The sequence below is a fragment of the Rhipicephalus sanguineus genome, chromosome 3 (genome assembly GCF_013339695.2).
Source record: "Rhipicephalus sanguineus isolate Rsan-2018 chromosome 3, BIME_Rsan_1.4, whole genome shotgun sequence".
Taxonomy (NCBI): domain Eukaryota; kingdom Metazoa; phylum Arthropoda; class Arachnida; order Ixodida; family Ixodidae; genus Rhipicephalus; species Rhipicephalus sanguineus.
The window spans coordinates 7,953,206-7,968,722 of NC_051178.1; the positions used below are offsets into that span (position 1 = coordinate 7,953,206).

General features: G+C 46.3%; 1 protein-coding gene across 1 annotated transcript in view; it reads left to right on the forward strand.

The window, feature by feature from the left end:
* The window catches only part of LOC119386432 (proteasome adapter and scaffold protein ECM29), an 814,720-nt gene that overhangs the window by 555,014 nt on the left and 244,189 nt on the right, over window positions 1–15,517 (forward strand). Inside the window, exons 31-33 of the mRNA XM_037653733.2 lie at window positions 7,384–7,540; window positions 9,118–9,177; window positions 11,322–11,478. Coding sequence (XP_037509661.1) covers window positions 7,384–7,540; window positions 9,118–9,177; window positions 11,322–11,478 — 374 coding nt within the window. The remainder of the gene's footprint in view (window positions 1–7,383; window positions 7,541–9,117; window positions 9,178–11,321; window positions 11,479–15,517) is intronic.

Consider the following 15,517-nt stretch of genomic DNA (forward strand, 5'->3'; position numbering starts at 1 on the left):
GTGCCGAAGGTCAAGAAGTATATAAGCGCCGGATGAAGAGGAACTTTGATAAAAGGCACAACAGTGACATACCACACATCCTGCCTGGAGACTATGTTCTTGTAAGAAAAGGAGTTGCACCTTCAAATGCTAAATATTACGGACCGTTCCAAGTTGTCAAGACCGCATCTCAACGCGGGATATTGAAGAACGTGTGGTACACTGCAGCCTCGGGTCAAAGAGAGTGTGCTTCCATTGGCAACGTATTTAAGTATTACACCAGGAGGTGTAATCAAAGAAGTCAGGAAGAGTGAAGCGGTCTGCAATAAGCGCACGGAAGAAGATGAAGTGTAATAGGGGTAGAGGTGAAGGAAGAAGAAGTTTGGAATAAAATGGCGGACGACACCTGTCTGACTGAATCCATGTGTTTTATGTATTAGTTCCTAGAAGGAACGCTACATATCAAGCTAGTGAAACGTCCGCGAATGCACCATGAGTGTGGCATGTAAATCATGACATGCATGTCATGGTTTTCATGTTACCACCTGTTATTCATGTTCTTGACACAGTCACATCGCGCAATACCAATTTTGGTGCATATCAATCTAGCGAAAGGGCCGCGAGCGCACCATGAGCGTGCCATGCAAATCATGTTCTACATGACACGCATGTCATGATTTTCATGTTACCACCTCTAATTTACGTTCGTCATACAGTCGCGTCGTGCAATACCAATTTTGGTGTATATCAAGCCCGGGAAACGGCCGGAATGCACCGATGACATGATGGACTTTGCTCCGGCAGTCATAAATGCTGCCCACACCTCTCCAATTTCCGAAGCAGATTCCCTTCGAGAAACTGTAAAAGATCCCGCAGCTGAAGTTGCCAACTTGCGTCTGCAACTGCTGAGCATTCGCGACTTAAATGACCAGCCTCGTCCACACCAACTATCTCTCACGTCGCCTGTTCAGCAACAGCCCCTCCACCAGCCCGAGCACCACTTTTCATCGCAGAACACATGCTACTATCACCGGTGTTTTCGTGCCGTGGCTCGCAGATGTGTGCCACCCTGCTCATGGCGCATGGGAAACGCTCAGGCCGATCGTCAATAACAGCGGCGGGCGATCAAGGCCAATCATCAAGCCGCCTCTTCCTCATCACCGACAAAACCACAGGTCTTCGCTTGCTGGTGGACACTAGAGCAGAAGTCAGCGTAATTCCAGCATCCAAAACTGACCGGCGTCTACACGAGAAGTCAACTCCTTTACAAGCGATCAATTCTTCTGTCATTGCAATGTGCGGACAGGTCTCTGACCTTTGATCTCGGTCTCAAGAAGAAGCTACAGTGGTTATTTTGGATTGCAGACATACGCTATGCAATCTTAAGCGCCGATTTCTTAAGGCATTTTCTTCTGCTCGTGGATATGAACCGCTGTCGCCTGGTGGATAGCTATACCGGCTTATCGGTCAATGGTTTTCTGTCACGCGCTACGGCCCTAAACCCCACTTTCGTGAAACCGCCTACGTCACCATATACAGCTCTGCTCAACGAGTTTCTGGAGATTACAACGCAGTCTTCAATGGATAAGGCCCCCAAGCACACTGTGACCCACTGCATCGTAACCACAGGCCCACCGGTTCACTGCCGCCCTCGCCGACTTGGCCCTGATAAACTTCGCATTGCTCGCAACGAGTTTGAGCATATGTTACAGCTGCAGATCATTCGTCCGTCATCAAGCTCGTGGTCGTCGGCGCTACACATGGTTCCCAAGAAGAACAATGACTGGCGGCCCTGTGGTGATTATCGGGCTCTCAATGCAGTCACCGTTCCAGATCGATACCCGTTACCCAATATTCAGGACTGTACTGCCTTTTTAACCGGCACAACAGTATACTCGAAGATTGATCTCGTGAAAGCTTATCACCAGATCCCCGTTGAGCCTTCTGACATTCCCAAAACTGCAATAATTACCCCATTTGGGCTTTATGAGTATTTGCAAATGCCTTTCGGTTTGAGAAACGCAGCTCAGACATTTCAGCATTTTATGGACAAAGTCACAAGAGGCTTGCTGTTTTGTTTCGCCTACATAGACTATCTTCTCATTGCCAGCAAGGACGCTGAAACGCACAAGGCACATCTACGTGAGCTTTTCGCTCAACTGCGTGATAACGACCTTGTCATCAGTGTAGAAAAGTGTCAGTTCGGAGTCTCGGAGATAGCATTCCTCGGACATCAGATCACTAAAGATGGCATCACTCCTCTACCTGACAAGGTTCAAGCTATCATGACTACCCGCCTCCTACATCCATACGTAGTCTGCAGGGGCATAGCCAAGGGGGGGGTTGGGGGGGTTCAAACCCCCCCGAAATTTTTCAGTTTTGCTTGCGTAATATACACGCACACATACAAACGCACGCACGAACATACATAAAGCATGGTTGAACCCCCCCCGAAAAAAATTTCTGGCTACGCCCCTGGTAGTCTGCAACGTTTTCTCGGACTCGTCACTTTTTATCGCCGCTTCATCCCTGCATGCTCTGGACTGCTGCAGCCTCTGGAAGCACTACTCTCGACTTCGAAAGCCGAGTCAGCCGCACTTCCCTGGGACACAGTCGCGGATCAAGCTTTTTCCGCCGTTAAGACCAAACTCGCCCAGGCCACCCTCCTGCACCACCCTTCACCAACTGCTCCCACTAGCCTCATGGTGGACGCTTCTTCAGAAGCAGTTGGAGCCGCTCTTCATCAATGGATCAATGGTGCATGGGCTCCAATTTCCTTCTTTTCTCGCAAGTTACGTGCCACTGAGTGCCGATACAGTACTTTCGGGCGGGAGCTCCTTGCGTTGAAGCATTTCAGGTACTCCCTTGAAGGGCGACAATTTGCCATTCTTACCGACCACAAGCCACTTGTTGTGGCTTTACGTTCCTGCAGTGCCACGCACGCTCCTAGAGAACTTCGACACCTTGCTTTCATTGCTGAATTCACCACAGACATATGTTATGTAAAAGGCAGCTTTAACAGTGCAGCGGACGCTCTCAGTCATATTACCATCAATGCCACGACAGGCACCACCGACCTTTCATTGTCTTTGCTCGACATTAGACGATGAGCTCTCACGACTCCAATCCTCTACATCCCTCCGACTGGAACAAGTCAACTTTCCCGACAATGACGTTACGCTCTGGTGCGATGTTTTACACAACTGCACTCGTATCTATGTTCCTTCACATTTGCTGTTTTTGACACCCTCCACTCCATCTGCCATCTAGGCGTAAGAGCTACGCAACACCTGGTCACTGAACACTATGTCTGGCCGTGCATACGCGCTAACATTCGTGACTGGGTTCGCACTTGCACAGCGTGTCAGCGTATCAAGGTACAACGGCACACCAAGCCTCCATGGAGAAAATTTCCTCTCCCTGATGCACGTTTCGACACTATTCATTTGGTCATTGTCGGGCCTTTACCTCCATGCCGGGGATATACGTACAGTCGAACCCGGGTATATCGAACTCGCCAAAAAACGTTTATTAGTTCGATATATGGCATAATTCGATATAGGCCCGCTATAGGATTTTATGACACAAAGGCACATACCAATAAGAAAAGTACTTTATTAATACGGTGGCTTACTTGTGTGCCCTACTTTGGAACAAAATAGTTCCGGAATTTCTTCTGTTTCAACGACTTCGCTGCCTGCGTCAGCATGCACGCCTCCACGTTATCCAATGAGTTGGAGCAGCTCAGGCCGCAACCTTCCATATTCACGCAATAGCGCCGAACCAACACAAGTGCACTAATCACTTCGGAGGATGTAGGCAATGGGCAATCGTCAATTTCCTTATTGCTGTCGCTTTGGCTCGTGGTCGGCATGACGTCTGCAATGTAGTCCTCATCTTGGCCCATGATGGCGACATCATCGTCTGCACTGAGGAACTCGTCGAATGTCGATCCGTCGATAGCACCCGGGAACTGTGCCAGCTCGCTCCAAACTTCGGCGGAAACACCTGCGGTGTCTTCAGTGCTGTCATCGGAATTTGGGGTGTCATCACCAGGCATGTGGAAGCCGGCATGCCTAAAGCAGTTCTGGATTGTCTCCTTCGTGACATCTGCCCACGATCTACTCAACATATGGCATCTTCGGCTGGCGGCACTCGTGGCGTATTCTGCGCACTCGTGCGGTGCCGTACGTTCGTCTGGGCACCACGCGTGCGGTGCCGCATGTTCGGCTGGGCCGGCCACGACACGAGTGCACGCCACCGCGCCACCGCGGAGATCGACGGTGGAGCGTGGTGCAATCCCATCGTTCAGCGCGCGCTGGCAGACGACGCTGCGACGTTCCATCAATGCAGGCGCAATTTACAGCTGGCGCTGCAGCAGAACACGGCCTGACTGGAGGTAAAACATGCGTGCGCTGTGAATCGTCCGGCCGTGCTCACACAAGGCTACTTTTGCTGTCGGGATTTCACCGGAGAGCAAAGACGATGCAGAAACTACCAACCGTCGTCGAGTTTGTGCAAAACTGACGCAGCAAAAGCGCGTGTAGAGCAGGCGAGTTCACGCTGGACGCACAGCGTCTCGCAAGCGTCTCTAATCGTCTGGTTTTCCGTCGTTCGCGCTCTCAATTCCAGTGCAAATCCGCCGTTGCAAAATGTCGTCTGCTGAATTTCGACTGCTGTGCGCGCCTCGCAGACGGCGCTGCTGTCGCAGATTCGAGTTCCCTGGCTCACACGTTCGTCTGGGCCGTAGCGGGGCCTGAAACTCGGGCGGTGTTTGACGTAACTTCCCTTCCACCGTCACGGTGCCAGTGCGGCTCAGCCGAAGATGCCAATAGAAAGAGTTCCGAACAGGTCCAATCTTGTACGCGGCGGCGACATCAGACTTCTTCTCACCGCGCTCGACTCAATTTATGATTTCGAGTTTCGCGGCGAACAGCAAATTCTGCCTCTTTGCAAAAGCCATGATGACAGCGCGCCAACAAAGTTCACAGAGCGCCAACAGGCAACACCATCAGCACGGACTACGCTTAATGAGGACTCGAGGAAAAGAGGCAGCAGTAGGCACGCAAGCATAAATAAAAAATGGTGCTCACTTGTACCGCCTCCGCACCTCGGAGAAAGCACGACGGCCTCTGATTGGCTGTAAGCGCTGGGAGCGGGCCAGGATCATTTTTTTCAGGGGGGTGCACAGCCAGGTCTAAACCATTTTTCTAGGATGGCACCGGCAGTTTTCCCCGCCACCGCGAGGAAAAGCCATCTTGCTGGGGCACTTTTGAGGCACATGGAATTTGATATATCGGTTGTCGTTGCTATTTTCGTTTGATGTAACAGTAGCTTTTGCTATATATTCTCAACGTAAATTTACCGTGTTTAGAAATTGTTCGATATATGGGATAATTTGATATAAACGGGTTCGATTTAGTCGGGCTTGACTGTATTTGCTTACCTGTATTGGCAGGTACACTAGGTGGCCTGAAGCAGCTCCAATCCCTGACATCACGGCAGAAACAGTTGCTCGTACCTTTCTTGCTACCTGGATTAGCCGTTTCGGTGTACCATCAAAGGTGACTACTGATCGAGGCAGACAGTTTGAGTCGGCACTTTTCACCTCTGTCACATCTCTACTGGGTTGTACGCGCATTCGCACAACTGCGTATCATCCAGCATCAAATGGCATTCTAGAGAGACTCCATCGTCATTTAAAAGCAGCACTCGCCTCGCAGCCTCACGCCGAAGATTGGGTATCACATCTCCCCATCGTGCTTCTCGGCCTTTGTTCAGCACTTCGGCCAGAATTTGCCTGCTCTGTAGCCGAGATGGTTTATGGCTGCACACTCCGTTTGCCTGGTGACCTCGTCAGCCCCGTGACTACGCAGAGTGTTTTGGATCCATCTTCTTTCGTCCAGCGTCTGTGGGTCTTCATGCAAAACTTGCGCCCATCACCAACTTCAGCTCACACTAAGAACGATGTTTTTCTGCCGGCAAACTTACAGACACCTTCACACGTTTTTGTTCATGTTGATGCGTCTCACCGTGCACTTCAGCCTCGCTATCACGGTCCTTTCCCATTCATCAAGCGTTCTGAACATCATTTTACAATCCTGCGTAACGGGCATGAAGACACAGTCAGCATTGAAAGGATGAAGCCGGCACCCATTCTGACCAGCTCCGCCTAATCATTTTTTTTTTTTTCAAGTGCCCACGGCCACTTGTCTGCAGGGGGATGCCCATCTGTGGCATACTTTTCTTCTTCTGGCACGACACACTTGGGACATGAACTGGTAGTGGGTAGTCTGCCGAGGAGAAAAGAAGTAGTTGGAACGATGGCGGAGATGCATTAATAAACCGCACTGTGTTTTCGGAACCGCGTTTCAGAGTGCTACAGGTCTTTGCGCCAATGACGTGAAGGACTGCAGTAATCGGTGATCATTGACAGAGTTTATGTGGAGAGCGTCCATTGCCGTGGAGCGCTCTGCACGTTCCCCCAAGTTACCGCAGTGTGCCACGACATGCCTGCACCACGGCATGTCGCGGTGTAGGTAAGTGAACCATGCACATTGTTTATACGTTGGCAGTGCGTGCTTTTGAAGAAAACAAAAGTGCTCCCTTTCATCCCCCTCCCCTGTGCAGCTTTCGGCGCACTTGCTGGAGCAAAAGGAGAGAGAAAGCTCTTAAAGCATGCGATGGTCCGCTCGCACTTGACAGATTCTAAAAATTTTTGTGGCAGTCTATTCGAGAGGCAATAAACACCAATAGTGAGGTCATTCTAGGATTACTCTGGAAAGTGTTGCAGGGCCCCTTTAAAAGTAAAAGGTGTGCTGTAGATGTGTGGTTAGATGTGTAAGTGCACGCCAAAATTTGATGAATGCGCAGTGTTGTGCCGGCATAGAAATGAAGAAACGCGCCTGATGATTGAAGCATGGCATATCGAGAATAGTGGTAGCGTATGCGTGAGCCAACCGTCGATTAACTTGCATAAAGACGAAATCAAATGCCTTAACAGTTATCTTCCACGTAGACCGCCATGCGTGCCGGATTGATAGGTTTGCCTGTTGCATGGGCATGCACAGATAAGTTTTCGTGCCTTCTTTCTTTTCCGCTGTTGTGGGTTGTGGGTCTCTTCAGTTGTTAATCGGCGTTTGTGGTGTCCTGACTTCTTTCTTGTGTCCGTGTTTACACGCCCTGTCTTTTTAGAATTATTAGATGTGTGCTTGGCTGTAGATGTGTACTTTGCTCTGTGACTACGCTCGTCTTGGCTTTGATGGAGGCAATATATGCAAGCCGGTTTGTCCTAAACTAATCTGTCATCTCCTGTAGCTCTTATGGGGATTTGGAGTGTCATTTCCCTACACTTAAGCTGACCAATGAGTGCTTTTAAGTAGTCTGCATTCATTATTTGTGCAGCCTAGACACTCTGGTGCAGCTGAGTCGCAGCGCTGGGCCTGCACTGAGGCCGCACCTGCCACTGCTTTTCTCGGCACTGCTCGATGCCCTCAGTGACCTCGAGTCCCCCGTGCTGAACCAGCTGAGCGTGCGGGCCGATGCTGATGCTCGGGACCGGGTATGCCTTTCTCTTCTCAGTATGCGCAGCAAACCCTTTCACTGTCACTGGTACGTTTCTGCATTTCCTCCCTGCAGTGTCACTGATGTACCGGTTCGTTCTTCGTTCTGGGTTCAAATATTTGCGCCGAAGTGCATAGCTGGAGTGATTTAGCTTGATCCTACTGGTTGTGCCATATGTCGAATCGTTCTAGAAGCACGTATTTTAGCCCCTCACTGTGTTTGTACGTATATGAAGAGTGTGGAGCGACCGTGCCCACCCTTCTTTGCTAGGGTGCGTGCTCACTCTGCGTGTGCACAAGCGTTGTTCTGCCATCCACCATGGGTTTTTTTTTTGTGTGTGTATTCTGTTTGCTGTTTACTACGGCGCATCAAGTACAGATGCATGCAGTTTCGCCTCTCCATTAGACCGAAATATGACTTGATGGTTGCTTTCGCTTGCTCACCACGGCCTCGCTCCAATCTCTCAGCAGTAAACGAGGTTGTTGTATCCCCTTTCCATTCCTGTCTGTCATCTTGTCTTTACAACATGCCATTTCTCGGAGTTTTCCGAAACCAAGCCGGCTCTGAGGGTACGTCGCGGCCAGAAACACCCGACAGTGAAAGGGTTAAAAGTAGGAAAAGGCTGTTTTGTAAGCTTGCTAGCAGCCTCACTTGACAACTGCCTTATTTTCCACTATTTAAGGTGTGCCCGTCTGTAAGAGGCACCCCTTACTTTTTACGACTCTGATGGGAAAATGTGACATACGAGATGCACCTTTTTTTGACAGCTTGGAGAAATCCTGTGTGCATTCATCACAAAGTGTCTTAGTGATGGACAGCACTAACTTTCAATAAGCATTTATGAACGGCAGTGTAAAATGCTTTGCGGTACGGAAACTTGTGTGACCTCTCAGGTGTGGCTTCAGAAAACAGGGTTCGAGCTGGCATTGAAGCCAGGCATTCTGTGTGCCACTCAAGTGTTTCACCAAGTAGTCACGTCAGGTGAGGAGTGATGTTTGCATGGCAGCAGTGCAGTATCACACCAGGCATCACACCATGTGAATTGTGTGACGAGTGGATGGTGTAAAGGTTCCTACCAATTACAAATGGCTCCGCCATGGTTCTTCTTCATCATCAGCCAAACCATAAACAGTGGGGAGCTATGTAGGTGTATTTCCTTATTAATGCATTACTGGGTATTTTGCTCAAGTCTTTGTGTGCCTTTTTTGAAAAAGGCACACAAAGGCAAATGTGCTCTCATGAGGCTCTCGAAAGGTTGATTTAATGCCAAACATGTACTCATTTGTTTTACCTAAGTGCAGCCAGGCTTTCCTGTGTTACAAGAGTGCTGAATTTTTTTCTCATTGCTTATGTGGCAGAGGGATGGATGCATGTACAGACAGACACACAGTTTTCTTTTTTTTAAAATATGTTTAAAACGGCCAAGTGCTTGATTGCTGGCAGCTGTGTGGCATCATTTTGTTGGGAAGCAGTATCGATGGGTGTGAAATGTTTTGTGAAGGCTACGTGTGGCAACTGCAGTTGGTAAGAGTGCCCTTCTCTGAAGATGCGTCGGTCGTCTTTGGTGTTGTGCAGCTGGATGCAGCAAGAGTAGCCGCATCTCGAACATCGCCCGCCATGGAAACCATCAACTACGTAAGTATCTTGAATTGTGACGTCCACGGTTTAAATAGGTGGCCAAACTTCAGATGGGCTTGCTTGGGCTCCATGTGTGCAGCTGCTAGCAGTTGTACGATGGCACAAAGGAAAAAATACCAGGAAAAGGAAGCGGGTTCACCATTCGTTTTGTAGATCAGAGTGATGTTCCAGGTTGTAAGCATCAACTTGTCCAATGTTGGGTAGTTATTTTTCTTGAGGACCCATTCCAGCAGTGTGCCAAACCCATTGGCTGAAGAACATTTTGCCCACAAGAAAAGGCACAAATTCAGTGGAAGATGGAAAATTGGTGAACATGGGGGGGTCGCCGGAGCGTCTTCAAAGCTTGAGCCTTGAAGAAGACAAGTTTGATCGTCCAATCCAGCAGCATTCACCAATTTTTCACTTTATCCACAAAAGTTTTTCGCTTGCAGGATGCGAATGCATGGAACAAGGTTGTCCCGTCTTAAGAGAACTTCTTGTTGGGCGATCTGTTCATGTTAAAACTGCTTTAGGCACACACACCACAGCAGAACAATGGTGGGAAGTGCTCTGTCCCATCGTCTCCTCTTGCGGTGTGTGTTTTTTGTACTTACTGCACTTTTAACATTATCAGTTATAAGTAGACAGTGCAACTTCCTTGTGCCTTTTTGCATCCTTGTGAGATGCTGTTCTGACAGCGAAAACCATTTTACTATTTTAGCACACTTGTTAACAAAACTGAGGACAGAAGGACGACACGGACACAGCGCTAATTTCCAGCATCTGATTTATTTCTAAAGGTGTCACATCAATGAATAAGCTAAAAAGCAGCACACACAGGTACCCTTGTAGGGAATAAGGTATGATATGAAGACAGCAAAAACTTGCAAAAACGTCTACATTGTGTGTTACTGCATAATGACAATGAATTTAGTGAACATTAACAACAGGGCTTGTTGCTGAGCGTTCATTACTTGAAGAAAACTGGTATGACGCATTAACAGTCCACAGGATGATGTGGTCTGAAGATATGTCAACGACGTTTACAACGATGTGCACGTTTGTGTTGTTTTCATATCATATCTCTACAAATGCGCCTGCGTGTGCTGCCTATATACACCTTTAGAAATAAATCAGATGTTGGAAGTTAGCGCTGTGTCTGCGTCATTCTTCTGTCCTCAGTTTTGTTAAAGAAAATAGTGAATTGGATTACCAAAACGCTCAAGTGAAAGACCATCAAGCCCAACTTGAAATGGTATTTTAAAGAAAACATGATGTACAGGAGCGGTCAAAAGTTCTCAGGCCGCATTGCCATAGTAGCCTGCATTTTTGTTTCGTGATATGGGAGTGCAAACACGTGGACATGCAACGGGCGCTTGATTGGGCATGAAGCACACGTGTTGGCCGTGTCTGCAGCATCATGTTGCATGCATTGCGACTCAGGACTAACGTAGACCAGCTGCCACTGTAGTGAATGGTCAATGTCTGAGTCGATTGGTTTTTAAGCTGTCTAGACCTCTCCATTCTGTCAGTGCCGTTGGAACGAAATTCTCTTAAATAGCATTGTTAAGGAAAGCACTAATGTTCAAACCAGCGTTGTTTTTATAGTGCATTATATTTAAGGCTGTCATCTATACTTCATCACTCACTGGCACTGTTTAGTGAACATGAAATTAACAGGTAATTCTTCATGTGGAAGACGAAGGTTTTGATATCAAATTTTGTTGCACGCAGCTGAGGCCTGATCTTGGGTTTTGTATTATCTTGCTTTCATTCCTATGGTCCCTTGTGTCGACATGACCACAACAACAGCAAGATGGCACTAACGGCATTGTTCCATTCCCAACCTTGAAGCCGCTTGCCCATGCACACAACTGTGGTCACATTGTTCTGGTCTACCTTAACAATAGTGCAAGCTTGTGTTGATATAACTGTTCCTGCACTTGCTCTGGTTAGAGCAGAACGAAGCTGTCAGTCATAAACGTGCTCATTCTTTAAAGCAGCATCAAGCATAACAACTCGTTGCAGCAAGCAGTAATCTATGGGTGGCTGCAATGATGGACATGGCTATCGTAAGAGAAAGCTGTGTGGGTAAACCCAGGAAAGGTCTTCTTGGGATGAATCCCTACCAAGCTTCACTGAAGTTCTCACCTGCTGTGCAGTGTGTGCAGTTTGTGGATGCTTCGGTGCTACCGGAGCTGGTGCCTCGCCTGGTGGAGCAGAGCAAGTCTGCGGTCGGGTTGGGCACCAAGGCTGGCTGCTGCCACCTGGTCACCAGTCTGGCCCACCAGTGCCCCCTGGATCTGCAGGTCTTCACCGGTCAGTCTTCTGCAGAAGACTCACTGTAACTTGAGAACAACTGGCTAAGAAAGTCAGCATGAGTTGGCTCACGACTCAGTGTGCCATGCTGTGGCAGGCCTAGATGCATCCGACCAGTCCTTCATTGGGCTCGTGGTGAAAGTTGTAATTCAGCTTTACCGTTCTTCAGAAAGACCGTTCGTTGGGCTAGTTGGTCTGCCATCCTTACTAAATAAATCTTTCATGAAAAACTAATGCAGTAAAAACCCGTTAATTCGACACCCCTTAATGAGTAAAATTGGATAATTCAGATGCGTTCTTTAGTCCTGGCAAGCATATGTATTGTTTAATGGCACGAAACTCTCTGTAATTTTAATTTGAATGATTCTTTGGAGTGTCCCGAGTGCGAAGCGCCGCACAGGAGTGAGAACAGCCTTTACAGACAACCGAAAAGAGGCGGCACAGTCTGTATCACCATTGTGATCAGCACGAACCGTATTTGAAGAAGGTGGTCATCTTGAGCTATGCATGGCTCGTACGTAATACAGTCAGGAGCAGAGGAAACATAAATGAGGGAGTTAATGCGAGTTTCTATGCAAATTACACGGGCAGACAACTTTTCTGGGCTATGTAGGGAAAGCTATGCATGTGTTGGAGCTTCTGCACATGTTTGCCTTTCAAGTGTGCTCACGTTGACTTGCGCATGTTTTAGTTTATTTTGGTTTTTTAATCTTGCCTAGCTCCTCTGTATGTATCATGGCAAGCAGAGTTAAATCACTCTTCATAACATATTAACGATGATCGGCATTTGCTTTGCCGCAAGCACAAGTATATAAGCTTATCTTACGCGTACGCAAGAAATATTGATTTAATTGCATAGTTTGATATTTCATTTTGTTCGAGTAACCATATGCCAGTTTTATAACACATCTCCCTCATATTTTATGCTAACTGCAGGGGCCATATTCTGACACAGAATAGAATAGATGTTTATTTCATGAGCAATACAGATCATGAGGAGTGAGAGAAAAAGCTGCTTTTAGGCAGCTTGACAAAGATCTCACCCGCTGTATCTTGGACTTCGGTCAGCATTTGGCCACAGACATACTATTAATGCATCAATAGAATATATATACAAGTCATTAAAATAACGAGTTTGCACACTATTATCATCGAGAAAAGTAGTACAAAAAGAAAACAATACAGTGAACAAGTGGTACGTGATGCTGCATACATCCTTATACAGTAACAAATTGTGAAACTTTCCAGTTTATTTCAGAATAAAAGAAAGAAAGAACAGTCACATAAATGGGGATAAAAAAATAGAATAAAGCATATAATTAATGTTATATGTAATATTGCTTAAGCTGGTTGAATGTGAAGTTATCTATATGTATGTTCTGTGCATAAAAGTGATTCAGCATTCTAGGAATGAGACAACACAGCCTATCTTCACCATAGTTCGTTCTGCTGAGAGGCACATCCCAATATTCAAGATGGCTAGTGTTATAGCTACGCGCGTTTAATTTTAATTTAGCCAGGGTGCGTAGACTATGAATGTCTTTCTTAATTTCATTCCGCAGTGCCAAACTTAGTTTAAAATTATAGAGGTTGTCTAAACTAATTAAGCCGTACTTCTTAAGTAACGGTTCAGCTGAATGATCGGGAGCAGTGTTAGCAATCACCCTTATTATTTTGTTTTGGATTCTTTTAAGTTTCAAAATATTTGTAGAAATGGTTGTTCCCCAAACAAGAAAACAGTATTCGATGTAAGAAATAAATAAAGAGTTGTAGATTAAAAGTCTGGTCTTTATTGGCAATGAGTCGCGATGACGGTAGAGAAGTCCTAACGCACGAGCCGCTTTGTTAGCTACATGCTCAGTATGCGAGTCCCATGACATATGTTGATTAAATACTACACCAAGAGTTTTAAAATCGTTAACAACTTCAATGGGGCTTCCGTTTAGCAGGAGTGAATTGCACGGTACAAAATTCTTGGATTTTGCCCGAAATACAACAGCTCACATTTTGGAAACATTTATAACTAGACCATTACACGACGCCCATTCCGCCAGCTTAAGCAAAACCTGATTAGCGCGTTGGATTAAGCGGTCACTCTCATCGTCGGCCAAAAAAAGCGTCGGGTCGTCGGCATAGATAATATATTTAACATTGGGGTCCACATTAACTATATCATTAATGTATAGTATATTGAAAAGGTATGGTCCTAAAATGCTACCTTGCGGCACTCCAGAGGAAGTGCTTTTAAATGAAGATACTGTGTTGTCGATAGAGACACACTGCTTACGGCGACTAAGATAAGATAGGACGATTTGTCGAGCTTGACCACGAATGCCATAGAATTCTAATTTCTGGATAAGAATATTAAGAGAATCGAATGCTTTCGTAAAATCTATAAATATACCAAGTACATACTTCTTGTCTTCAATGTTCTGCGGTATAAGTTCTTTTTGATTAAGGAGTGCTAGTTGCATGGAATAGTTTTTACGAAAGCCAAATTGAGATTCTGTGATTATGTTGTGTTTATCGGTAAAAGACACCAACCGAGAATACAGAATTTTTTCGAGAATTTCGGGGAATACGGGCAATATTGAAATTGGTCTATAATTCGCTAAGTGATTCCTGTCTCCTTTTTTGTACAAGACGCAAACTTTAGCCTTCTGAAGTTTAGCAGGGAATATACCGTTCGAAATGCTAACGTTAAATAGATGCGCTAGAGGTTTAGCAATTAAATCTGCAATGAATTTAACAGGACGCACTTGAATTCCAAAGATATCACAACAACTACTATTAACTGCTTTATCAGAAGGCAAACCTCATCTTCTGACATGGGGTTTAAATACACCGAATCAGCGTGGTCGCCTTTCAAGTATCTTAAAGGATTACCTGGAGCCGTAGAAAAAGATAAATTTGTAAGATATTCATTGAACATTTTGGCTAGTTCAGTACCTCAAACTACTTCGCCATTTACATTAATTTCATGTGTGCTAATATTATTGCTTCTCCCAAGTACTGAGTTAAGCTTTCTCCATGTTGCACCAGCGTCCTTCGACACCTCTGAAAACATGTTGTTAAAGTAGGTATTTTTAGCACGCTGAATTTCTTTATTTAAATGGTTACGGTATTTTTTGAATTCTTTAAGTAAAGCAGGGTCACGAAGTTGAATGAATGTGTTATACATGGAATTTTTTATTTTGATTTTGGCTTGTAACTCGCGAGTAATCCAAGGCTTTCGTATCCCTCGAGGATGTGAGTAGTATCTATACGGAAAGTGATTGGTGATATTGCTGATTTGTTGCTTTTGTTGTGCACTTATTGGCTAGTGAGTGAAACCGGACATTTGGCGGCGCCAACTATAGTATATATTTGCGGCAACATGACAGTGCTCTGCAGTGCTCTTGACATGCCTGGAATTGGTGAATACACCTTTTTGCCTTCGATTGGGGGTAAAGTCTATCATTTCATTGGCATAACTTCTAGTGTTGTTCCTTGGTGAAAATGTGCCGCATTTTTTACGGTAAAGCTTTCAGTAAGCATTACCTTGTTTTTAGTTATTCTTGTGCGAGCACATGTTTTTTTTTTTTTTTTTTGTGGTTTGAATGTGCCAGCAGCACAGCTGCGCATTGCTCACTTCGTTTATCATGTGCCGGCAAGAAATTGAGTACACCAGGGTGTCTACTGACCGGGAAAACCGGGAATTCTCAGGGATTTTGAATAATCTGGAAAAACTCTGGGAATGTGTGCTGCCATCAGGGAAAATCCACAGTAACTTTATTGAAAGGGAACGAAAGTCATGGTAACGCTGGCTTGAGGTTTTGTGAACACATTTTTCAAATCGAACCGCCGCTGCGGCTGTGGGGAAGGAGCGCACCTCGATGCTCTGTTCGCCTTCGGAGCGGGGGAGTTGAAGAGAATCCGGCTAATGCATGGCATGCGTGAACCATGAACCGCTGCACATCATATCGCGCAATGTTGTCAGGGTGTTCTGTGACTACGCCGTGTAGTTCTGTATTCTTTGTCGCGCGTGCTGTGCATTAGC